We start from the raw sequence: 26825 nt of genomic DNA, 5'->3' as shown, positions 1-26825 counted from the left end.
AGACTGCATTTTTTAACTTTATTTACTCTTAAGTTTAAAACTGGTACTTTATAAATGGCAAAGTTGGGATTTGAACCCAGCAGTCAGGCTCCAGGCTCCAAGCTCTGAGCCACTCTACCCTGCCGCCTCGAGTCCAGAGAAATATTTGTTTGTGTTCAATGCGGCAGAGTCAAGAATGTTTCCTGCAGCGCTACTTGAGGTACCAGTGAAAAACTGGAGGCAACCTAATGCCCGCCGATGGGGGAATGACTAATTAACTTACCAGAGAGCTCTTCAAGCAGATAAAAAGAATGAGGCCTGAGAAAGTGCTCCTCAAGGCTCAACACTAAACTGTAAATGAGTCGGCTACCCCTCGGAAGCGACCAGGACTAGAAGGGGGTTGTCAACATGGACAGTGGCCTTGTCTGTATTGTTGCAGCTTATTTTTTTACAGTATTACCTGTGTATTTTCGAATTAAGGTTTTAAAAGTCATAGATGAATAAGTCAACTATAGAAGGACAAATACTGCATGGTTCCTGTTCTATGAGGTACCTAAAGGACTCAAACTCAACACACAGACGTAGAGAGTAGAAAGGTGGCTCCCAGGAGCCAGAGGCAGGGAGAAACGGGTCATTGCTATGTGATGGGTGTAGTTTCAGTTCTGCTAAATGAACAAGTTCTAGAAATCTAATATACAATAATGTGCATCGAGTTAACACTACTGTACTATACTTTAAAGTGTGTTAACAGTGTAGATTTCATGTCAACTGTTTTTTACCACAATGAAAAATATATATTATCCAGGGCATGTATAAAACTCCTTGGGACTTATTCTTTTAAAGGCAATATTCCAGGTCATTTGAAATGAAGTTACTGGGATAGACTCCAAAAGAACAAAGAGTAAGTACAAAGAGAGTATAACTGTAGAATGAGAACTCAGTATCAGGGGTGTGACGGAGCCTTGTCCTGCAAGCATTTCCATCAGGGAGTCAGCACCCAGGCACAGCGTAGCCCTGAGCAGGAGAAGGAAAGAAGGGTCTTGATGCTGGTTTCCAAGGTCAGCCAAGGTCATGCCCCAGCCACTTACGGACAAGTAGCCCTGCCACAAACACCACACACTTGGGAGTGGGTGCAGGCAGGCAGAGACACAGGCTCTGTGTCTTCGTCTGTAAAACAGGCTTAAAAACAATCATTCCAGCCTCCTAGCATTACTGCAAGGGCTAAAGCCATGGCACATCTAAGTGTGGGTTGGTACAAACTATGTGTTCACTAAGTTATTGGCCACCATCATAATCTAGGTATACTCCAATTTTCCAAAGTTGTGATCTGAGATATCAGCTCAGGTAAAAATCTACTTCTGTGCACAGACTCTTCAAGCATCTGAAATTTACACTCACTTCTTACCAGCCCCTATCGGAGCTCACAGACTTCAATGCAACTGGGAGAGAAAACAAGGCAGATTTGGGGGGTAAGCACTATGTTCTAATTAATGGAAACAGGCTCGCTAAATGCAGCAAATAACATTTGGAACTAGTGTCAGCTAACCACAAGGTGCAGGTTACAGCTGGCTTGGGAAACACTTAACCTGTCTTCATTTCCAAGTTCTACCAAAATCTAAGCTCTAAGCTCTCGATTTGATCTGGGCTCCTAGGTTGCAGATTTCAGAGCATCTGTGTCTCTGCACAGTTTCCTCAAGGGAAATCTGAGTTTTAGTCAGGAAAAGAGACTAATAAAGCCTGAACTCTTGTTGCCACAAGGGGAATGTTTATGAAATAGGCGGCTCTTTTTTTTAATGTAAAAACTAAGCATTAAGAGTATTAACATTTGAAATGGGGGATGCTGAGAGAGGCTTGAGCTTTGAAGTGGGCTGATCTGGGTTGGGGTCCTGGTTCTATCACTTTCTGGTCGTGTGATCCATGGACAAGTGACTTAGCATTTCTAAGCCTGTTTCTTCATCTCTAAATGGAGGAACCGGTCACTTGCAGAACTGTCCTGAGGATGAGTGATGACAATGCACCTAAGAACCTTGTGACAGGTGCACAGGGGGAAGCCACTGCTGAGGGTGAGCTGCGCAGTGAGTGTGTCCCAGTAGTGTGTCCTTGAGGCAGCTTCCAGAATCCACTTAGACACCACTAAGACTGGCACCAAGCATCACAGTCAAATTGCTCCCAGGCACGAGGCTTGGTAGCTTCCTTATCTCATTTCCTCTTCACAGCCAAAAGACAGGTGCTATTACTGCTCTCACTATACAGGAGAGGAAGGCAAGGCTCAGAGAGGTGAAGTGACATGTGCAAGGTCACAGAGCCGGTAAGGAGGGGAGTTGAGATTTGACCCCAAGCCTCACTGACTCTAATCACTCAGAAAACTTGCCTCTCGAGAGCTTTCTGGACATACCAGATTCTTTGATCATACTGCCCTACCCACACACCCTCTCCTATTTTCCTTTAATCCAAAACCTGCCCATCCTGCACAGCCTCCTCCTTCAGGAGGCCTGCCCTGATTTACCCCTGTGGACTGCACTGATGACCTTTACCTGACATCACTTTCTACCCACACCACTTCCTCAGGGACTTAGACCATACCTTGCATTGCTAGTTAATGCTCCAGGTCAAGAACGTCTGTTTCTCCAAAGCCCTCCAGACCCCCTGAGCACACAGACCGTCACTTCCCTTCATTTCAGCACCAGGCAGGAAAAGTCTAACGATTTCTAATGTGATGTCTAATTGCTACCAGTTCACTTCTTTATGTTGTTGACTAAAGAAAAAAATTAGGTTTTTAAAGAATTAAAATCAGTTTCATTTACAGTCTTATTGAAGACTCTAGGAGGAGTCTCTTGGAGACGTTGTTTCAGACTGTTTTGAAACACTGTTTTACTTTATAATTTATATATAGATTGTAGAGGTTCACTGTGTGTAAAATTACTTCAAGGTTTGGGGTGTAAAAGTAAATTGGGTGATAAATTATTAAAGTTTATCTGGTTATAGATTGCAGAAGTAAAATCCCTTTGTTAGACGTTATCTTCTTACATGTAGGAAAAGACAAGAACTAGGAGTATTTATCTATTAAGGGATGTAGTGACTCAGGCAAGAGATGTGGGGGCCATGTGTTCTATTTTGTTCTGTTTTGTTTTGAGATGGATTCTCACTCTGTCGCCAGGCTGGAGTGCAGTGGTGCAATCTCAGCTCACTGCAACTTCCATCTCCTGGGTCCAAGAGATTCTATTGCCACAGCCCTCCAAGGAGCTGGGACTACAGATGCGTGCCACCACACCCAGCTAATTTTTGTATTTTTAGTAGAGATGGGGTTTCACCGTGTTGGCCAAGATGGTCTCTCTCTCTTGACCTTGTGATCCACCGGCCTCGGCCTCCCAAAGTGCTGGGATTACAGGCATGAGCCACCCGCCCAGCTTTGTTTTGTTTTTAAAAGTATTTTTTCCAAAAGCTGTAAGTCATCACAGAGTCAGGAGTTTCATGAACTTATGCTAGCAAGTAGAAATGAGCAAACATGGCTGTTCACATTTGTTATTTTTCTTACCAGCTTTCTCTTTTGGTCATAAATCAACTGCCTTGTATTTATAAAGCCAGTGTTAATTGTCTCATGTAGTTAGAGAGGTTATTTTTTTAGGAAGGTCACGATCTTTAGTTGTAGCCATAAGGAACGAGCACTGAGCTGAGTGAATATTTGTCTATCAGAAAATACTTTTTGGATCATATCTTTTTTTTTTTACTAATATGATCTGGATTTTTTTTGACATTGTCTTTTTTGTAGCCAATATAACATCTTAACAGGATTATTATAAGAATATTATATATTATATACTGTATAGTAGTACATATTTAACAGTGCTAAAGTGTATTATAGACTGGAAAAAAACATAATAAAATTGCAATATATATTTGCATAATTTTTATTAATTGTATTGGGTGTAGAAATACATCTGGTTATGGATTACTAAGCACATCTGGGTATAGATTGTAGAAGCACATTCAACCTGTCAGATGTTACCTTATGTGCAGGAAAAGGCAAGGACTAGGATCATTTATCTATTAAGAAATGCAGTGACTCAAGCAAGAGATGTGGGGGCCGTGTGCTCAATCCTGTTTTGTCTTTAAAGCATCCTTCCGGAGAGCTGCGCGTCATTACAGAGTCAGGAGTTTTGTGAAATTATGCTGGCAAGTAGGAATGAGCAAACACGGCTTTTATGTTTGCTACTTTGCCTCACAATATAAATTCAAATAAGAAGTGATCAGAAAGAGCCAAGATTCTTCTATAATATTCACTTCTAAGTCACTCACTTAGAAATTACTGCATTCAAGGCAAGAATTGTCAATGGATGCCAAAATCCTGAGCGAAAGGATGATGCAAAACAAGATATATGTGTAATCTCTAAGACTCTCCCCAGATGTTGTTATTACTAATTACAAAGGGGGAAGCAGTAACTTTACAGTGGAGAAAGTGGGCAGACACCAACTTCGCCACCACTGCTGAGAAGACACATCAGGTACCTCCTGATACGGTGCACTGAGGAGGGCAGAGCACTTCACTGCTATTCTGGCTAAATATGTACACCCTCAATCCAATCATGAGAAAACACCAGACAGACCCAAACTGAGAAACTTTCTCAAAAATAACTGGCCAGCAGTCTTTAAAAGTGTTAAAGTCATAGACAAAAATATAAAAAGAAGAGTAAAGAACAGAATGAAGAAGACAAGCAGAATATAACAACCCTATGCTGTGGGGGTCCTGGAGCAGAAAAAGGATACCAGCGGGACAGCTGGCCATTTTTAAGAATGTCTGTTCAATGACAATGTACCAACATCAATGTCCTAGTTTTGATATTTGTACTGTGGTTACATATGATATTAGCATTAAGGGAAACTGAAGTTTTAGACTTATCCATAAGTCTAAAAGGATTCCAGATAAAAAACTAAAAAATTTTAAAAGACGTGAAATGAAATGTAAATGTCTTACATTCTGTGGTTTCCTTCATGGTGCTTAGCATGAGTTTTAATTGTGTATATTTCTATTTATTTGTGTGTTTGCTGTCTCCCCCCATCGAGTGTGTGAACTTGATTAGGGATGGGAGCCTGGGTGCTTGATTTCAAAAGAAAAGAGGAAATTAGGAGGGCAAACCAAAGATGTGCCACATATAATAGGCAACCACAAAACACTTGTACAATCAAAAACCACTACATACAGCTGGCAGCCTCCAGGGCACCGGAAGAACACAGAGGGAGACTGAGGCTGACCAGAAGGTGATGCCTGGGGTGCACCTAAGACTGCATTGCTTTCTCATGGATGAGAAAGCCAATATCAGCCAGGTTTCTCAGGGCATGACGTGGGTCCTGGGTCTGCAGATGGTCCTGATGCACAGGTGTGGCTTTAAACAACATTGAGTCCTGGAGGGAGACGAACATCCCCATCAAGGTCTCCTCTAAGCCTCTGAGGACTCCAAGGGGTGACTCGCTGTGGCCCTGGCCTCTCTGTAGCACATGCTCTTCTTCTTTCTACAGAGACCAGGCCACACATCGATGGCCTCTGGCAGGTAGTGGTGCCTACTCAGAACTTCATGGCACTGTTTTCTGTTGTTGCTATTTTATGTCAATTTATTTTTGTAATACACTTTCATGTTAACAAGTAATACTGGTTTCCATTTATGGTAGCAGATGTTGTTTCCTTTTCAAATGCATTCATAGAACTTTTAAAAAGTGATTTGATTTAAAGAAAAAGAGTAAATAATAACTGCACAGAAGGCACACATACATGACTTAACTTATGAAGGTGGCACATGTTGCTATCTGATAGGACCAAAAAAACTCAAAGACAGTGTATGAATTACTCAAGTTTAGGATGCACTGACATAGCCCATTGTTTAATTAGAGGTGATGAAGTGGTTATCACATTATAGGTAGGAGGAAACTTCTGCCAGAATTGCATCCGTACATATCCTAACTTTCAATATTTATGAAATTGTTATGTATTTACATCATGAATTCATACAATCTTGACCATTCATTCATTCAATGTCATTGTTCCCTTTATCTGGGAACCATGTCTCCCAATACCTAGGGTACATTCATTCATTCAACAAGTATTTATTGAGCACTACTATGTGGGAGACACTGTTCTAGATCCCTAAGATACATCAGAAATACAGGAGACAAGGTCCCTGCCCTTACGGAGATCACTTGCTAGCAGGAAAAGGCAGACAATAAACAATTATATCTTATGTAATTAACACATATAAAGGAGGTCAATCAGGACACGGCAAGGGGCCCAGTGGGGTGGGGGTACAGGATTAAGTAGGAAGCTGAGGGTGAGTTATTTAAGCCAGTACAGAGGCTCTGGGTGGGAGCATGCCTAAAGGTCAGAGGGTGGGCCAGCATGGCTGTTGCTGAGGGAGGGAAAGGAAAAGTCATGGGAGATAACAGGTACAGACCATGCAGGGCCTTGTAGGCAACATGGCGTCCTGGGCCTTTACTCCAGAACAGACTACAGGGGCAAAAATGGAGGCAGGGAGAACTTAAGGGGGCTCCTGTAGCTGTCCAGCCAGGAGGAGATGCTGGCTTGGACCTGGGTCATAGCAGAGGAGGTAGATAGAGTCTAGATGTTTCGGAGGAAGAACCCCAGGATTTGCTGATGACTCAGCTGTGGAGTGTCAGAGAACAGGGAGAATAAGTCACAGTTACTGGGTGTTTGGCCTGAACACCCATAAGGAAGGTGGCTTCCAAGTTAAAGGAAGTGTCTGACCCAAACACAAAGTTGCCACTTCATAAACAGTCACTTAAAGTGTAAACTGTGTCCACTTACAGATGAGGAAACTGTAGCACAAAAGAAGTTAAGTAACTTTCCCAAGGTCACACAGCTGGTACATAGCAGAGCCAGGATTCAAACCCACACAGTCTGGCTTCAGAGTTCACAGTCTTAACCACTGGGCTCCACTGTCTAAGACGCTGAAAGGTCAGCCCAGGAGGCTCTCTGTGTGACTGAGAAAACCCTATTTTAATAAATCTGAGGTGACATTTCCCAGGACCTCTCTCAGTCCCAGAGATATGATATTTAGAGGGGGCAGAATTTTAAAATATTTCAAACTTTCCTGGGAGGGTAGGAAAGAATTACCCCAACTTCAGCCCCCTCCAAACTCCACTTTATGACCCTTTGTTGAAAGGTTTTTCAAGGCATGAGTGAGCTGTATCTGCTCATGCTGCACAGAATCTATCTTTTGTTCCAACAGGCCCCTCTACAACGTGCAGTCTGAAATAGCAGCATAGCACGTGGAATGATACACATCTGTTTCTTTTCCATGTGTCTCGAGCTCTGAAATTAGATCTCAGCAAATCTTGTGCACATTCACACTTTGATCTGGGTCCTCATCTGAGCCAGAATGAAATGTGTCACATTTCATTCATAAGAGACATGATTAAAACAGACAATCAGTTAAGTTGGGAAATAACACATTTCCTTAGGCCTAAGAACAGGACCTTATTTCGAGAGACTGAATGTACAAAGGGACAATGGCCAGACAACATATAACAATAAAACTCTGACCCTCCACCTTGCAGCAGCCAAGAAGTCAAAACGCATTGCAGCATCAGCCTAGAATAGTCAGAACCCGGTCAACAGCTCCCAGCTCTTCTCTTTTCTGCCTCTGCTTCCAACTCAGGGCCAACCAGAGAAAGTCAAATGTGCTTCCAAGCCCATGCATAAGATTCCTGCTTCTAGCTACCCTGCCTCCAGCTCCTCCAGGCCAAAACCCTCCAACCCAAGCATACCTGAAACATTCTCACTCCTCTGCCTGCCTTTGAGTCTCTGCCAATGCAAGTGCTGGTGGCCGACCCCCACTGACACAATAAGCTCTCAGCAAATATTCCTCTGTTTGTTCTCATTTGAGGGTCTTCATTTATTTCCACAATTTCAATGCATTTTTCTCTGGCTGCCAAATAAAGCTCGGAAAGTAATCTAAATGCTGACCCAGAGAGCTTTAATAGTGAACAAAGATCAGTCCCCATCCCGATAAGCAGAAGAGTCCAGAAGAGTGGTTTAAAATGGGGCTCTCAACTCACACAATGCAGGCCTGTATCGCAATTCCACCACTTCTCCAATGCATGACCTCAGGTAACCACTCACCTTTCAGAGTTGCAGTTTCCATATCCATAGCATGGATGTGACTAGTCCTTACCTTGTATGCTGGCTGTGATAACACAGTGAGGCAATGTACAGAAAGGGTAAACGCAGAACCCGGGACAAGTACACACAATAATTTAAAAGTATGAATTAACAGTATCAATGAATACATGTTAATTATAGCATATAAGAGCATTGGTGTGCCCACAGTGTGCCAGGCACTCTTCTAAGTGCTCTACATGAAGTTAACTAATCCACTGTGTACTGCCAGCAACAATGGAGGGTGGCTTCACTCCCTGTGATACACCCCCTGGTCACTTCTGACTCTCACAAACACACACAATGAATGAATTGGCAATGCCTGCCTCTGTAGATTCAAATCCAAACTCCCTTTTTAGCACTGCATCCTTTTTTATCCCAGTACTGACTCAGGGTTTCAAAATTCAAATACCCTCAGAAGCCAGACGGGTGACATATGTGAGCGAAATGGGCCAGGTGTGAGACAAAAGGGAGTAGTGGAGACTGGGGTGAACTAGACAATTTATAATGCATCTAAAGGGGGTTAACTATAACCAGCAAGTGCTCAGTTGCTAAACCTTTAAAATTTTCAAAGAAAATGGTACATAAAATCTCCCAATGGTTAGAAGTTGGCAACTCTCTTAAATATTTTAAAGAATGTCAGGTGGGCTAAATAGGGCACACATCTATGAGCTGAATTTGGCTACTGCCACCAGTTTTACAAACTGTTGAGTAAATGTTTTTCCTTTAGGTAAGTATCAAGGCCCCACAACTAAAGTTTAAACAAAGATTTGGAAACATCCTTTGACTGGACTGCCTCCTCTGCTCCTCTCCCTCTCCTTGTCTCTTTAACTCCAAAGGCCAAGTAAGAATCTAAAATCCTACTGGGTTCCCTAAAGGAAGAAGCTGCTGGAGGGCTGCAGAGGCACTATCCAAATTCCAAAGGCCCCAGGGATGCTGTTTCTAGGAGGCTGACAGTTCGCTGCTTGATTTTTCAAGGCCAAGTCAGAGTTAGAGTCCATTTCAGCTCTAAAATTAACTTCTTCGGGGAAAAAAGAAAACTACTTGAGAGGTTTCTAATTACCATCAAGATAGCACTCTAAGGCTTTCTACAGTCTGGATGTTGGGTCCTCTTCCAGTCTCATCCCTAAATGAATCTCCTCTTCCCTAAATTAACCCGTAGTTCTGGCCTGACTGGGCCACACACAGCTGGGGGTGCAGCTGGTGCCTCTCCTTGTCTGTTAGAGGCAGTGAGCTGTGGGGATGAAGGGCACAAGCTGTAGGGCCAGATCACCAGGGTTCCCACCAACCAATCCCTACCTGTGTGACCCAAGACAAGCTACTTAACCTCTCTGTACCTCAAAAAAAATGGGAATAATAATGGTATTTGCCTTTTTGAGTTGCTTGTTGACAGAGTTTAATGAGTTAATTCATGTAATGAACTTACCACATGGGCTGAACCATTCTAAGTCTCAATGAGTGTTAGCTAATGCTGTGTATGCCATTGCCTGGCCTGAAATACCTTTCCTAGCCAGACTCCAAGGCTTTGCTCACCACCAGACCATCTGCCCTCCTTTTCCTCTAACTTCCCATCCAAAATATTCTCTCTATACCAGGAGTGGCAAATAAGTTCAGTCTTATGTGCCAGTCCCCACAGCAGTGATAGGGGCTGCCTGAATGGGCAGGCTCAATGTCTTCTAAGGCAGAGGGAGTGCTGAAGTGCTACAGTTGATTGGTAGTGTCTGCTGTGGCAGAGAATGTGCTGAAGTGCTACAGTTGATTGATAATGTCTGCCATGGCAGAGGGAGTGCTGAAACGCAGGGCCAATGAAGCCATCCCTTGGCCATTCTTGGACCAAGCATGCTTGTCCAAGCAAGCATATGACACTGCCTTATATTAAAATAATCTCTCTGCAGTTGGATTTCAGGCTTCTCTAGTTTCTGTGAGAGCCAAGAACTTGTTTTAGACCACTGCACCCCTTCCAATCTATACCAAGTTTTGAATTAGTAACAGCCAAAGGCTAAATCAAAAGACTCCAAACAGAATATTGGCTTCTTCCAGGCTACAAAATCCAGTTGGGATCTGCCAGAGGCTTGGAATCCTGTTGGTGGGCATCTGAACAAGTGCAACTCCAAAAATGCATGATCAGCCTCAGTCAGGATCAGAAGGACCACACCGGACTCACAATGAATTCCCCTTTTCATCTGTAAAGCAAAGCTTGCTTATGTTGGAATGTATATACCCAGTTCCCGAGTTCCAGAGAAACAACCACAGGCTAACATTCACTGAAGACTCACAATTTGCCATTGTTCTAAGAACTTTATAACTTATTTAATCTTTACCACCACCCCAGGAGACAGATCTCATCATTATCCCAATCATACCAATGAGGAAACTAAGGTCCAGAGAGATTAAGTAACTTGCCCAAGGGCACACAACCGGCATATGGCAAAGCCACCACTGTCTCCTACAGATATCCAGATATTTTTGAGAGCAAAATCAGGAAAAGACAGGCTTGTCCCCCCAGCACATAAAAGTCCCCTACTTGGCTGGGAGCTGTGGCTCACACCTCTAATCCCAGCACTTTGGTAGGCCAAGGCAGGCAGATCACAAGGTCAGGAGTTTGAGACCAGCCTGACCAATATGGTGAAACTCTATCTCTACTAAAAATACAAAAATTAGCTGGGCGTGGTGGTGCATACCTGTTGTCCCAGCTACTCGGGAGGCTGAGGCAGGAGAATCGCTTGAACCCTGGAAGCAGAGGTTGCAGTGAACCAAGATCATGCCACTGCACTCCAGTCTGGGCAACAGAGCAAGATTCCATCTCAAAAAAAATGAAACAACAAAATAGAAGTCTCCTACTTTTAGCTATCCTAAAACCAAATCTTCATCATACAGATAGAGGCTGCTGACTCATTTTAACAAAGAATTCTTTACTTCAGAGAAAGAAATTATCTTAGAAAGCCTTTCCATATATTTAGAAGTTGAAATTCATTTACAAGGTTTCCACCGACATGCAACATTGTAGGATTCTGCCTGACACATCAAACAGGGTATGGATAGGATCAGACTATCGTGTGAGAGCTTTTAAAGCCTTCCTGAAGAAGAAGCCCTTGAACCTCACAGTCTAGAACTCTGCCCTCAGAACAGCTGTATTTAATCCTGGTTTCACAACAGATTTACTTGGGGGAGCTTTCAGAAAACATAGATGCCAGCAGGAGCCCTGTTTTATTCTGTCAATAGGGGGTGCTAGAAGGAGACTGGCAGGTGGAAGGTGGGAGAAGGAATTTTCCTCTTTCCATTGGCTTCCTATTTGCTTCTCGTTCTGCTGAATGGCACCCAGCCTTGCTGATTCATGACAGCAGCTGCAATTCACTTCCACAATGGCAAATAAATCCAGTTTGCAGTATCTCCAACTATTGAAGAACCAGTGTTATGACTCCTCGCCCTGGTGACACCAGCACAACCTGTACCCTCTTCTCAGGGGTTTCAGTTTCTGCTCTGCAGGATCCCTGCGCCAAGCTCCAAGTTTATGAAACTTTTAATTTCTTCCCTTATTCTCCCAGCTGGAGGGATGCTAGCTGCTTTCTGCAGCTGCCTCTTCCCCAGTACCTCAGTACTGCCTTCTTGACTTCTCAATTACCTCGTTAACATTTTCTTTATACATAGTTAACAGTTCTTTATATCAAATTCTTGCTTTTAATATACTTATGTTGTCTCAGTCTCTTGACTGGACTTTGTTCCCCCAATTTTGAACTGTTTCTTTCTCTGCCCCCAAATTCCACTCATCCTTCAAGATCTAGCTCAAAAGGAAACATTCTCTGTCCATTGCAACACACACAACTCTCACCCATGAATTCCTGCGGACTTCATGGTCTCTACTACCCAAGCTTCGACACGGTCACATACTGCAGGAGTTGGCAAACCATGACCCCTGGGCTAAATTCAGTCCTCTGCTTTTGTATCTGAAGTTTTATTGGAACCCAGCCACGCCCATTCATTTATGGCCGCTTGCATCCTGCAACAGCAGAGTTGAATCATCACCAGAGAGACTACATGGCCCATGATGCCTATTTACCATGTGACCCTTTCAAGAAGTTTTCTGACCCCTGGTCTATTGTCTTGTGTGGGTCTCTATTTCATGTTTTGAATCTCTCACTACACAGGATACTGAAAACTGCAGAACTCTCAGCACATGGCAACTCCATCCAAACCCCCACACTCAGAAACTTGACCAAACTCTAGCACGGCTTCTAGCAGCATAAGGCTGTGTCCCTAGGATCACGTCTGCACCTCTCATAGTACCTGCTTAAAAGCTCAGCATGGCCAGGGGGTTTCCTGTTTGTTCCAGCCAAGGTACACCTGATGATACCCCCGACCTCCCTTTCTTACGGCATTTACAAGAAAGGGCTTACAATTGTAAATATCTGTCTCTTGCAACTAAGAAGCGTCTCTCCCAAGCACCTGAGAACCATTCTTCTGAAACAGAATCAGCAGGAAGGACAGGGCCTCTGTCTCCCAGCCTCTGTGGGAGGGTAAGTGCTAACTTTGATAACTGCCAGCCAGTAGACACAGCAGGCCTCATTGCATTTATGCTGCCCAACCCTTTGTACTATGTCGCTTCTCTGGCTCTGTGGAGACTCCACTCTTCCCCATCCTTCATTCTCCCTTTAAAACACGCAAATCACCTCTGTACAAATTGTAATGAAGCTCAGCTCTTTCCGTACTGTCTGTAGTTACTGAATAAAATCTGTTTTCACTTTAACTAATGTCCAGCTGCACTTATTTTTGACCATACTCAGCAAATGATCAACACCCATTTTATTAATTGACAATTCATTGGTTACCAAGAGTTGGTTTCTGTTCCACCCCACCTGGCAAAGCCTCTTACCTAAGAGTGAACTGGTCTGCCACAGAGCTACTGGTCAGAGAGACCAAAAAGGTGGCCGTGTCCCCTTCCCGGACCAGATTCAGGGGTACCGAGATGACGACGTTCTCATCCAAGCTCACCAGGGACCACTTCAGATCATCTTGGGTTGGGTAGACAACCACACTCCCAATCCTCTCTCGGGCTGGAAACGCTTGCTGGGGGCTCTCCAGGCCCGCGTGGATGTTGTTCTCCCACTTGCCTTCCTCCTCCAGAGGACACTGGCCAGCCTTATCGGCTGGGTAAAGCGTGAAGAAGAGCTCCATCGCAGTTCCCCCCAGCAGGGCTGGGATCTCCTCCTCTGGCTCCAGGTCCAGGCCTGAGCTGAACCACTCAGGCAGCAGCTCCAGCTCAGCCACACACAGCCCCGGGGCCCCCTGCAGCCGACAGCTGGCTGCCACTTCCCTGGCCTCAGGGAAAGCAAACATCTTGACACAGGGTAGATCTTCAGTAAGATCGCTGTCATCCCAGCCCATGCCAGTGACATAAAACAAGGTCTGCACTTTGGGTCTGTTGGAGTAGATGGAGCTGTCAAGGATGTGGGATTTCAACTTCCAGTTGAAGGGAAACTTGTCCATGTTTCCAAAGGCTGTGGATGTCAACAAGAGCTCCTGGGGGATCATCTTCTCCACGGAAAACGGGCCATAGCTGGCATTGATAATAGGGGGTGTCCTGGCTCGGTAGATGAAGAATGGCTCCACCCGGGCCTGCAGACTGGCATTCCTCGTGAGATCTTGGTTGGCTTCTTTGAGGAAGAAGGACTCCTCTGCATTGGAGATGTGCAAGCTTGAGGGGAGGTAAGCCGGGAGCGAGGAGAACTTCTGCAGGCTATCCACAATCCCTCGACTCTCTGTCACTGCACAAGAAAGGAAAGCAAAAGAATAAAACCGTGTTCTGAGATGTAATGGAATAAATGCAATGCAGGCTCCACCCATCTCCCCAACAAACCGCCCACTGGCCACTGTTTCTCCCCCAGGTCCCATCACACTGAAAGCCCTGTAATTATATAAAGCACGTTCCTCGGGATCTTCCCAAAAAGACAGCACAGAGTGGGAAGGAACACCATTTACCACCAATCCAATAGTCCTGGGTTATTTCGAGTTATTTCTCTAAAGGGAAAACATTGCTTCTGCTGTTTGTGCAAAATCAGAAACTCAAAAGATCATGGACATCGTTGTTCATCCACCCCACAGACACCCACCAGGTCTACCCATCAGGCCTTGCACCATTGCATGTGACGTGTTGTATCTTACTACTCTGATACTCACGCTGCTCTCTATCACTTCTCTGAGTGACATCTCTGTGGACATGATGACATCTCTACAATTCTTACTGAAAAGACACTGAAGCTCAGTGTTCCCATTTCTAGAAATCTCTCCTTCCGAATTACCAACGAGAACGCACAAAGGTTTGTCTACAAGGACATTCATTTAGAGTTGCAAACAAACACATTTAAGAGCATATGTGCTGAGCCAGGCGGCTGGATTTGAATCCTGGCTTTGCCACTTCCTAACTGAGCAAACTTGAGCAAGTTACTTAGCCTTTCTACCACAAATGTCCTCATATAAAGCAGGACATAAACATGAACTGTACCTTACTGGGTTGCTGGAAGGATTAATGAGTTAATAAATACAAAGCACAGCCAGGTTTGGTGGCTCACACCTGTAATCCCTACATGTTGGGAGGCCAAATCGGGTGGATAGCTTGATTCCAAGAGTTTAAAACCAGACCGGACAAAATAGTGAGACCCCATCTCCACAAAAAAAACACAAAATTATCCAGGCATGGTGGCACATGCCTGTAGTCTCAACTACTTGGGAGGCTGAGGCAGGAAGATCTTGAACCCAAGAGGTGGGGATTACAGTGAGCTGAGATTGCACCACTGCACTCCAGCCTGGGCAATAGAGCAAATTCCTGTCTCAAGAAAAAGAAAATGGAGCACTTAGAACAATGGTGGCACACAGAAATGTGCTGTCAATATTTACCTACAATTATTATTACTCTATATTATTTTAATACATATTCAGTAAGTTGATCAATAGGAAACTAATCATTTTACAGTGCAATAGTATGAAACTATTTTTTAAAATGAGGTAGAGCTATACAAACATACTCTAAAAGATGCCCACAATATGTCATTAAGGATAAAAAACAAATTAAGTATAAAAAAAAAATCAGGCCAGGCGCAGTAACTCATGCCTGTAATCTAGCACTTTGGGAGACCGAGGCAGGCAGGTTGCCTGAGCTCAGGAGTTCAAGACCAGCCTGGGCAACCCTGTCTGTACTAAACCCATCTCTACTAAAAATACAAAAAAAACAGCCGGGCATGCTGGCATGCACCCATTGTCCCAGCTACTGGGGAGGCTGAGGCAGAAGAATTGCATGAACCTGGGAGGCAGAGGTTGCAGTAAGCCAAGATTGGGCCACTGCACTCCAGGCTGGCGACAGAGCAAGACTGTCTCAAAAAAAAAAAAAAAAAAAAATCAAATGTGTCATATTTCATCCTATTTGGTAAATTTTTAAAATTCTACATGTATATGTATATGTATATGTATATATTTATGTTTGGGTGTCTACAGAGCCCAAAAGAGAAAGTTTTTGTTTTTTACATTTACGTTTCTACTTTCTTTTAATTTGTTACCACCACGTATTACTTTGTTATTTAAAACACACAAAACATATACATAACATGTACATGTGAGTATATATGTGTATGTATGTTTATTAGCATGTTTCTTTCAAATGGGAAAACACAGACAGCAAAGACCCAACAAGCTTTTTCAAAGTGAAGAAAGCCCACCAGGAACCAGGGTCAGCAAATCAGGCCAAAGAGAGAGACTTTTTTTTCCTCTTGCCCTGAAATAAACCTCCACCACTGGAGTCTGGTTTTCCAACCAATGCAAGAAGAAACGGAACCGGACGGTAGTGCTTAAAAGTCAGCATCTTAGACATCCTAGAGGAGGAAACAGCAGATAAATCCCATTCCACTGACCCTGGCTCCTGGTGACATGTTTTTCTGCAGCTGTTACAAATTCTGCAAAATACAGCTTCTATTGATTTAAAGACTTTTTGGCCTGTGTGGGGCTGTCCTTGTAAGCTTTCCCTTTCTAGAGGGTGACAAAATTGTAATTAGTAGATTGTGAAAAAGATGCAGCCCACGAAGGGGCTGATACATCCTTTTTCTAAGAAGGAAGCAAGTTCTCCTCAAATGTCATCAACATGGCCAGTCCCTTGTCAGAGTCACTACTACAGAGGGTAATTACATATTCATTCCTCCAATTACTTAACTAAATATACTTATTATTCACTTATCTCTCCAGCATTGTGGCATGTAAAAATATTACAGGGACAATGCAGTCATGATTTCTGCCTCCAAGGAACTAGCAAACTGTGTTCAGCCAATCAGAAGCTCCGGAAGACACAGCTAGCATTCAGAAAGCAATTAGGAAATCGGGCATTAAGATCCTAAAAAAATGTCTATCTCAGGAATTCACCTAGGAATTTGTTCTAAGGAAATAATCAAGAGGTCAGGAAGGAGATTAATGTGCAGGTAGATTTATCACAAGCATGCATGATTTATAACAGCAACACACCGGAAGCAGTCCAAAACCCGTCATTAAGGAAATGATTAAAGAAGTTATTCAAGCCACACTATGTGTGCGACATTAAACTGCCATCAAAACCATGATTTCAACAAATCTGTAACGTCATGAGAAAACACTTACAGTATGTTAATTGAAAATGACCTCAAAACTTCATTGAAATTATCTCAAATATATTTAAACACACGATATATTCCCTTCTGCAGTATAGGCCCGGGTTTCCTCCAGAATAATGTCCATATAGGCTGGGCAGGATTTGGATCAAAAGATAGAGGAGGGAGGCATGATTTGACGAATTAGCCTCATCTAAAGGAAAGTTTTAGCTGCTGCCGCCACCAAGGGGCAATCTGTATTTTGACAATGTCAAGCAATGCAGAAGCACCGCTCCAGATGAAATTTAAATTAGTTCTTTCTGTCGTTGGTTGATTTCCCTTCTCTAAACCAGGAAGTTAAATTCCAGGTGAATTTGCTTGTAAATTAGTTGGCAACAGGAACATAGTCAGCAGGGAACACCTGGCTTGTGGAGCATGACAATATCTCTCAGCTGGGCTAACCAGGCACCCAGCCCACCGGGCTTGAATTTTACTTCTCGTAAAATTTACGGGGAATCCAAGGTAAGGCTTAAATTCTGACTTATTTACAGATATGCAAAAGGAAATTAAAATAAATGCAAACTTTAATATGCTCTGTTTGCACTGTAGATTGGTTTATTGTTTTCTTTATCTTTTATGTAGGTATTTTACACCTCTCAAAAATTGGTTTACAAGAAATGTAAAGCTGCACCTTCTCTTCTTTACTGCAGCCAAAGCCTCCATTTGATCTGAAATAGCAGTGTAAGGCTTACACTCCTGTCCCACCATAACTCAAGCAAAATGCAATACAAATTTTGTCTGAAAGTGTATATGGAAAGCCATAAATGTCAGCTGCCAGAGCCTTATTCTGTTCTCAAACCAGATTGCAACAAAATATGTAATACCTGAATTTAGGAGGATTTTATGAAGCCACGGGACTGTGTTCTGAGAAATACACTGAAAAACTAACACTCTTCCCTTTAATCCCAAAATGTCACATAGTAACACCATTCTTTTTCCCATTGGCAGGTAGAGCGTGTGGCCCGCGTTCTGAATGTGAAATGAGGCCCTATTCAGTCTGCCGATTTCCTAGAGAGCTATTTACCACTGGACAGAATGAGGTGGGCCGTGAGAGCAGGAAATGAGGAAGGAGCAATGAGGCCCAGCTTAAAAGAACTTCTCATCACTGCCCTCCTTATGAGGCAAGAACAGAGTATAGTTCAGGTCCAGAGAGGACCCAAGGTGCACCAGAGACATGCTCTGTTGGCTGAAGAATGCTCCGACTCAAAATACCAATGGCAGATGGCTCCAAAGAAGCCCTAAAGACAGACTCGGGAGGAAGATAGGGGAGGAGATTAATAATATTACTCCTAGAATGAAGCAACTCACAGAGTGCCAGGAATCCTGATGGGGACCCTGTGACCCAAATTGAGTGGATGTCACTGCTGTGCTTAGCACACAAAAAATATTCCTGGACATGGATCTTAGTACTGGTGGGACGTGAAGTCCTGAACCCCAAGATGGTACAATGTGAACCTGCTACAACAAGGAACAGACTCAGAAAGCAGCCCCTTTCATTATTAGCTCCAGTCATGTCTAGAAGACAACAGTCTTGTGGCTACTGGTGACCCACTTAGGGTACAGGCCCATGACACTTCTGAGGCTGAGTCTCCTCTAATTCATATAAAACAACTCAGACATAGAGAGCTAGGCACAGAAAGCTCTTTTTCCAGTGGGCCAGGTGGCCAGGTGGCCAGGCTTTTGAAAAACACCAGCAAGTGAAACTCCTTACTGGTCTGCCAAAGTGTGGCCCTGACTAAAACTGACAATTCACCACCCCCTGGGTACTGTGGGAATAACCACAACCTTTACTGACTTCATGGTCATGGAGGCCAGGAGCTAGAAGGAGGCCTTTGTCAGCATTAATATTAGTTCAGGATGGTGTAGTAAACGTCATCTCTGGCAGCGGAGGAACAGACTAGAAAATCTTCCATGCTTTCTTCCACCCAGAGTTCTCCCATCAATTTCCCCAGCTTCACTTGGTGCTGTTCTCACATCTTTCTCGTTGCCCTTACTTACACTTGCTGAGGAAGCTCATCATCCACATGTGAGCAGAGAAGACTCCTTCTTGTCTGGATTTCTTAGCTCAGAGAGACCACCTCTGAGCTGAGCAACAACTCTAGCCAGTCCACTCATGCCAATGTAGTTCCCTGCATTGTATTATAGCCATGCAGGGAACTCCGTTTCCCAAGCTCCCTTGCTCCCTGCTTCTGCCTGTGTTCAGCCAATCAGAAGCTCTGATAGAAGACTGCAGGGTAGGAAGAGGGGAGAACCCAGGGTATTTCCCCCTGTGTCTCCTCCCTGCAGCGTTCACTGTCAGAAACTGCATCTCCTCTGTAGTTCTAACTCCCTATAAAGCCCCACCACAGTCCCAGCTCTCTGTGGCAGTTTCTAATGCCGAATCCAGCAGCTTCTGGGTTTTAATAACCTACTCTCTTCCCCTTTTCCCTCTAGCCCAAAAGATGACAACAGCTTCCTGCTCCGGCTGTTCTTAATTTCTAAATAAGTTTACCATCCCCAGATGGTACTTTATCATGCCCAATTTGGTTTTTCAGATATTCCAGCACCTGAGTTAACTAGTTCCCTTTATGAAATTCCCTCTGTTGAAGTATCTAGGTGATTTCTGTTTTCTTGACTAAAGTGTGACTACAATATCCAGTCACTCATCACTCCATCCTGTTATATTCCTTCAAAGCCACTATCACCATCTGAAATTAGCCTTTGTATTTTTCCTTGTTTGCCTATTTACTGTCCATTCTCTCTACTAAAATTCAGATACCATGAGAGAAGGGGCTTCGTGTTCAGTTTACGGCACAATCTCCAGTACCTAGCAGGAGAAATTAAATAGATATTTGCTGAATGAATGTCCATCAATTAAGACTGCCTTGGTTTAACGCTTGAGAGAATAAATCTCTGTGTTCCTTCTGAGCTGCTCTGGCTTCTTCCCAGGGTTGTTAATAGATACTGTTTTTATTAACACAGCATTTGCCCATCACACTATCACTCCATTCATGTCCTCCTCAAATATCACATCGCTGTGGTCACTAAGCTGGCAGCAATGTTTGCCAAGCGAAGAGCTGCAATTCTCAAGTAGAAGGAGAAAATACAGATTAAAGGGAGATCCACACCACTTACAGGCCAACACACCTAGGCATATTTCCAGTCATGCCAGTTGATTATCACAGCAGTTGTAACATAAGTTGTGTTAGACCCTTTTTTAAAAATGATGAAGTTGAGGCACAGAGAAATTAAGCAATTTGGATATGGTCAACGTTAGAATTCAAACCAGCTCTGTCGAATTCCAAAGGTTTTTCTGAGGGCCCACCTGGCCCAGCAGTTCTACAATTAGGCCAAGGAGTTAACCATTTGGAAGTCATCTGATGGAGCCAAAGTTTAATGCTCACAAGGCCAGGTTCATGGATGCAATCCCTGTACAGCCAGTGAGGTTTTCATTGCTCCGTAGTCACAGATGACTGGATCTCCCATCCCAGGTACCTGTTACCAGCCTGGATTCTCAGGTAGAGAAGGAAAATAGGTATAGCTCACCCAGAGCATCTCAACCCAGCTGCGAGCAAAACAGCCAGTGATCCCTACCTTTAAGACAGTAATAAAGATGGAAAAACATTACTACCTATAAACCACCTTACATATCCCAGAGCCTCAGAAGGAACAGCCTATGCAACAATTTGGGCCAAATGCTCTGGGATTAAGATGATTATTCATTCATTGATAACAGCTGCGGTGGGATGATAACGTAAATTCCCATCCGGTTTGCTCCTACCCCCAGCTGTATCCCTTTATTGTACCCTGGGGAAGAGATCCTTCCACAACTTAGCATTTGAAACATGATTCATTCACTATAGAGCCAAAAAAGGTAGCAAATACTTGACTACTGAATTCCAAAGCCACCAGTATAAAATCAAGATGTAAGAAGTCAGGTGAGTCTCCACTTTTCTCAACTACATAAAACATATCGTGGCCTGGGAAAGAAGAAGAGATCCCATAGGCAGGCAAGCATGAGGCCACCAGTGACAGCCGGTCATCAGGCAGGAGGTAGCAGCCAGGAGCTATGCTTGCCTTTTGTTCCAAGATTCTTCTCAACCCTCAAGCTGGGCAGCCCTGCTTGGCCAACCTGGGGCTCAAAGGAACAGGAAGTAGATATGAAGAAGACAGGATGCAGATAGAGGGCAAATAGGAAGCCAGCAGGAGCAAACAAAAGCAGACGGGGGGAGACAGAAAGTGGACAGGGAGAGACAGGAAGTGGAGAGGAATCAGACACAGAACAAAAGGGAAGAAGCAAGTAGGTCCCTGCTCCCACCTTCAGCCTTGCAGTAGCCTCTATCTTCCCTCATTGGCAGGTCCTAAGAAGGAACAGCTGACCAAGGGTGGGCTTGCAGAGACCGCCCCCAGCACCACACACCAGAAAACAGGAGAGAAAGTTTAAAACTTAGAGCCTATAATGTAATAACTGGCACATCTCATTTAACAGAGGAAGAAACTGAAGCACGGGCTGAGGGCAGTTAAATTACACAGTTAGTAAATGATGATGGCAGGACAGGAATCCTGGAAAACTTGCTCGATGATGTGCACTTGCTAACCATCTCTGTACAGCCTGACATTAAAGAAGCTGAAGGAAGGGAGAATTCTTATTCCCAGAACTTCAGAATGAGCCATAATTCCTTCTTGGTCCAGAGGGATACATGAAGATCCTAGAGACGTGTATAAGCTAAAAACCTAAAAAGTGAGAATCTTAGATAAAAACCCAGAATCCAGAGTGGCTTGTCTCTGTCAGAGTCTGCAGACTGGCTGTAGGTATCATTGTTTGCAAAACTACCAACAAAGTTAAATATACAGGCATAACATGAGGTCTGAGGGAGGAAGAGAAGAAATTTAGTTTGGACACATTTGAGTGAAGGTAAAGGGAAGATTGATAGTGAGATACCTGAAAATATGGGATCATGGGATTCAGGGGAAGTGGACCCCTAATTTATCTCTCCACAAAAGTAAGCTCCTTTGAGACAAAATGCTACATTATCAACTACCTCTGTATTCTCTAAGATGAGGATTCTCAACCCTGGATGCACAGTGAACATATATATTATACTTAGGCCCTGCCCCCTCAGAGTTTCTTCAGATGGGCTCAAGTGGGGCCCAGTCTTTTTCTATGTTTGCTAGATGATTCAAATGAACAGCAGTAGAGAAAAGCTCATGGACACTGCTGAGTACACAGTAGGTGCTTTGTGTACACTCATAAAAATGAATAGTCAGGGCGAGGAGAGCCACCCGTGAGGGCAAGTCTTGGATCATGTGCCAGCAAGTCCATGAAAGATTAGAGGCAACTTTATAAATTACAAAAAGATAAAATATTTTAAAATGAGGGCAAAGGGAAAACAAGAATAGAATCATCATTATCATCATCATTTATATATACTAAGCATTTTGCAGGTATTAAAATGGTTATCACTAAGTCATCATTTACTTAATCCTTGTAATAGATCGAACACTATTCTAAGCATTTTATAGGTATTATTTTAACTTTGATAACCTTTGACTATGAGTATTTCGTTTTTACCCCCACTCGTGCGTGAGAAAACTGAGGCACAGAGCAGCTGCATGACCTGCCTAAGATCCATAGCTAGTAAGTGGCGGAGGTGGAATTTGACCCAGGCAGTTTAGCTCCAGGCAGAGTTCTCACTATTAGCCACTGTTCTGCTGCCAGAGGAAAGCTCCAGCAAGCAAAATCCGCATTGTAAGAGTGTAATCAGGGACTAAAGGAAGTGAAAGTGTGGCTCTAAATTGCCCAGCTCTCAAAGCACAAGATTAGGTCACTATTTGGACACTGTCCATAAAATGAAAGCAAGAAGCAAAGCTTTTCCTGGCTCTGAGGGAAGGTCCTCTGGTGAGTGCTCCTAACTGGCGCCTGTGGGGCACGACCCCATTCCCACAGTACACTGTGAGCTTGCCTCCTAAGGTGGGCTCCATGTGAGATGGGCCCATACAGCTATGGACAAGGAAGCAAAAGCAATTTTCCAGAGGACCCAGCGGTGCGTGCCAAGACCGCTGACAGCTTTGGGACTGTCTAGCTTACTAGGAAAAGAAAATCCAGAGTGTGATTCTAGAACACCCGACATTGTACACTCTCCTCCTGAATGTGCTTCTTCCGAAACCAGGCAAGGCTTTTAGAAAGAGTCAGGTGCCAGAGCACTTGAGATTACATTCTGGGGCTACAAATATTTTACAGAGACAGTTGAAGGGAAATGCACACAATTTGAAAGCTAACAAAGAATATCAACCTTTTCTTTCATAATTTCCACCACTGGGTTATGCTGAGAAAGTCCTCCTCCATATCCCAAGATCAAATAGACACTACCTACACTTTTGCTGGGTTTGTGTGCATGTGCATGTCTAGATGGGTGTGTCTCTACCTTTTTACCTTTAATTCTTGAATCCACCTGAAATCTCTACCAGTGTATAACGTGAAGTGAGAATCTGATAGAAGTTGAACATTAGCATGCGCTGAATTCAACCAGTAGAAAGATTTTATTTGACTTCACAGTTTGGGTTTATTTTAATTGAATTTGAATGCCTTGTGTCAGGGTGCACACACATTCTTCACTATTCTCCAGTTCACTAACACCCACTCTTTTCATTCATTCCCGGTACGTGCCTCAGGCTTGATCTTAGAATCTGCTTTCCCAAATAGCTATCCACTTTCTCCAAACTGCATTTGTATAACTCATCTCTCGGCCAGTGATTTCCAGTATTTTCTGATTATGTGGCTAAGACCTGATACATGCTCAAATCTACTTGTAATCTATTTATTTAGCTTCTACGCTCTGTGACTACACTCATACCAATACATTGTAGCTGAAATTAATGTGGATTTCCAACGTAATTTATTATGTAGGAGTGTTACAGACTGAATTGTACCTCCTCCCCAATTCATATGTTCCAGTCCTAACCCGTGGCACCTCAGAATGTGACTGTATTTTGGGATAGCGTCTTTCAAGAGGCAACACAGTTAAAATAAGGTCATTGATGTGGGCAAATATTTTATCCCATGCTGTAGCTAGCTCCTCTGTCTTCTTGCATTGTGTCCCCATAGAGCATGTACCTGTGCTCCTCCTAGTTGCACAGTGGCTGCTGTATCTCCATCCCTCTCAGGACACAGCGCCAACACCACACTTGGATGCCTGACATTTCTCTGGAGGGTTTACTCAATGTCTTTAGAGAGCAGTTGCCTTTTGGAAGAGGTACTGGGGAGGGCTACCAAGGATTCTGCCTTTTACTGAGGATGGGGACATTGGAAGGAGGTCTGCCTTGGAGGGGGTGTCCCATCTTCAGAATTTAGTTACTCCTCTTACTTGCAGCCCTTTTCATGCCTCTCCTTGCTATATTTGCCAACATGGGGCCAAGAGCCCCCAATTCAAGAGGACTGGCATCCTCATAAGAAGAGGAAATTAGAGCATGGACACCCACAGGGAAGACCATGTGGTGGCACAGGAGGCAGGTGGCCATCTACAAGCCAAGAGAGCCCTCAGAAGAGACCAAACTGTTGACACCTTGGTCTTGGACTTCTAGCCTCCAGAATTGTGATAAAATAAATTTCTGCTGTTTAAGTGGCCCAATATGTCAATATGTGGTACTTTGTTATGGCAGCCCTAGCAAATTCATACAGAGGGGTTATGTTCTTTATCAAAATCCTATTAGCCAGACTTCCCTGCTTTCCATCTTCCAGGTTAACTTCAGAATCATATGGTCAAGCTGCCCAGGCCAAAACTCAAATGGACTCTTAGCTGGAGGTGAGGATCTGCACATTGAGACTGTGGATGCCTTTCAACTTCCTGCCATATTTTTCTATGTTGTTTTCAAGTTTTCTAGAATGAACATGTGCTGCTTATTCAATCTAAGAGAAATATTGACATTCTTCCTTCAAAAAGAAAGATATGGAATTTAATTTTAAGTAGCAGACTGAGCACACTCATTCCCTCACACCTCCACAGAAACCCAAATGAAATAAAAGCATAAAAGCACAAAAAGGAAAAAACCTATTATCAAGAGAACTGGAGGAAGCCTATCTGCAAATAAAATACTTCAACAAATTTAAGAAACAGAATAAGTGTATAAAATGTGTTGACAGGCAGGACAGTGAGGAAACCTTGGATGAGAACACTCTGCATGTGTGGCCAAGGACTGAGGGCTACTCTGCCCACTGGACCTCAAAGGGGCTCCTGGCCCCCGTCAGCACATCCAGCAAGGACAGGCATGAAAAGCGGGGCTGCAAAAAAGGAGGGTAACTAGATTCTGTAGCTGGGACACCCACTCCAGACAGACCTCCTTCCAATGCCCCCATCCTCGGTAAAAGGTAAAATGCTTCACACTTCTCCCCAGTACCTCTTCAAGAAGACAACTCTTCTCTAAGAACATTGAGTAAACCCTCCAGAGAAATGTCAGGCATCCAAGTGTGTGTTTTGGTGCTGCATCCTGAGAGGGATGGAGATACAGCAGCCACTGTGCAACCAAGAGGAGCAAAGTTACATGCTGAGGATACAATGCAAGAAGACGGAGAGCTGGCCACAGCATGGGATAAAAGAAAAAGTAAGATAAAACCCTACTCGCCTAAGCCACTGTGGCCAGGGTTTCTGTTACTTGCAGCCAAATACAATCCTAAGTGATTAAAAAAAAAAGAGAGAGAGAAGTACAGGGCAGAGTGGCTGGCCCAAAGTAAGTAGGAAATAAATGTGTGCTGCAAGAATACATGAATAAATGCAATAAAGTTGAGTTTTTAATGCAAATAAGTAAAAACAATTAAAATGTGAAAAAAGGGAACAAGGTGTGTAAATTAGCTAAATCCTCCTCTTTTATATAGAGAGCACTGCTGTCTAGATTTATTAACTCAAGAAGTCAAAGTTGATGAATAATTATAGAAGTAATCATCAGAAGAACTAACAACAGAAATGGCTAGATGTGGCGGACTTTGGGGAAGGAGATCAAGGATACAGAGAAACGGAAGACTATGGCCTTTCTCTCAAAGCTATTCTGTACTATTTCAATTTCCCCATCTGCATGCACGACTTTGAGGATGGGAAGCCTTTGTGTCCATGAGCCCAAACCTAGCCCAACAGGGCAAGACAGGATAGAACAGAACACTGGAAATTTGAGTACAGGGATGAAGGGAGAACACACTTAACCTAGACAACAAGACGTTATTGGGCCTGTGGGTGAGGTGGCCACCTGTCAAGGGGTGGGGAATCAAAAACTTCATCAACCGTATTGCATACGGCTGCTCAGGCAGGGACTTTCCTGGCCTCTCCTGTATCCACGTATGGCCACAAGACTTGTTCTTGCTAATAAAATAGAAGCCAGTGGCTGGGAACAGTGGCTCACGCCTGTCATCCCAGCACTTTGGGAGGCCGAGGTGGGCAGATCACGAGGTCAAGAGTTCGAGACCATCCTGGCCAATGTGGTGAAACCCCATCTCTACTAAAAATACAAAAATTAGCCAGGCATGGTGGGGGGTGCCCGTAGTTCCAGCTACTCAGGAGGCTGAGGCAGGAGAATCGCTTGAACCCGGGATGCAGAGATTGCGGTGAGTCGAGATCGCACCACTGCACTCCAGCCTGGGCAACAACAGCAAAACTCCATCTCAAAACGAAGAAAAAGAAAAAAATAGGAGCAGGAGTGTCATATAGCACATTAAAGCCAAAACATGCAGCTTTTAGCTTCCACCAGTGAGAAGCTGGAAACACTAAAGGCCTAGGGCATGACTAAGCCATGAGCTGGAAGGAGTGCAGGCCCTGGAATCGCCACACGAGGAAAGCTGCCTGTCGAATATGAACACCCACACTAGCCGTGAGCAAGAAACGATCTTTTATCGTGTCAAGCCACTCCAATGAGTTTATTTATTACAGCAGCTAGTGATCACCAACAAAACCAACGTGGTATGGGCTTATGGTCTGGACAGCTGTGATCCCGCCCCTACTAAAAAGTGGAAACAAATTGCATGGCACTTCCTTAATGTAAACTGTGTTTGTGTGAGCGAG

At 43.8% G+C, this 26825-nt stretch overlaps 1 protein-coding gene across 1 annotated transcript in view; it reads right to left on the bottom strand.

Annotated features, from left to right (window-relative positions):
- Positions 1 to 26825, bottom strand: part of TMEM132B (transmembrane protein 132B) — a 452449-nt gene that overhangs the window by 280564 nt on the left and 145060 nt on the right. The window contains exon 2 of the mRNA XM_032244022.1: positions 13014 to 13905. Coding sequence (XP_032099913.1) covers positions 13014 to 13905 — 892 coding nt within the window. The remainder of the gene's footprint in view (positions 1 to 13013; positions 13906 to 26825) is intronic.

Source organism: Sapajus apella, unplaced genomic scaffold (assembly GCF_009761245.1).
Source record: "Sapajus apella isolate SASKATOON/1434 unplaced genomic scaffold, GSC_monkey_1.0 scaffold2, whole genome shotgun sequence".
NCBI classification, from domain to species: domain Eukaryota; kingdom Metazoa; phylum Chordata; class Mammalia; order Primates; family Cebidae; genus Sapajus; species Sapajus apella.
Note: the sequence above shows the minus strand (reverse complement) of the source record. Positions and strands in the feature narration are given on the sequence as shown.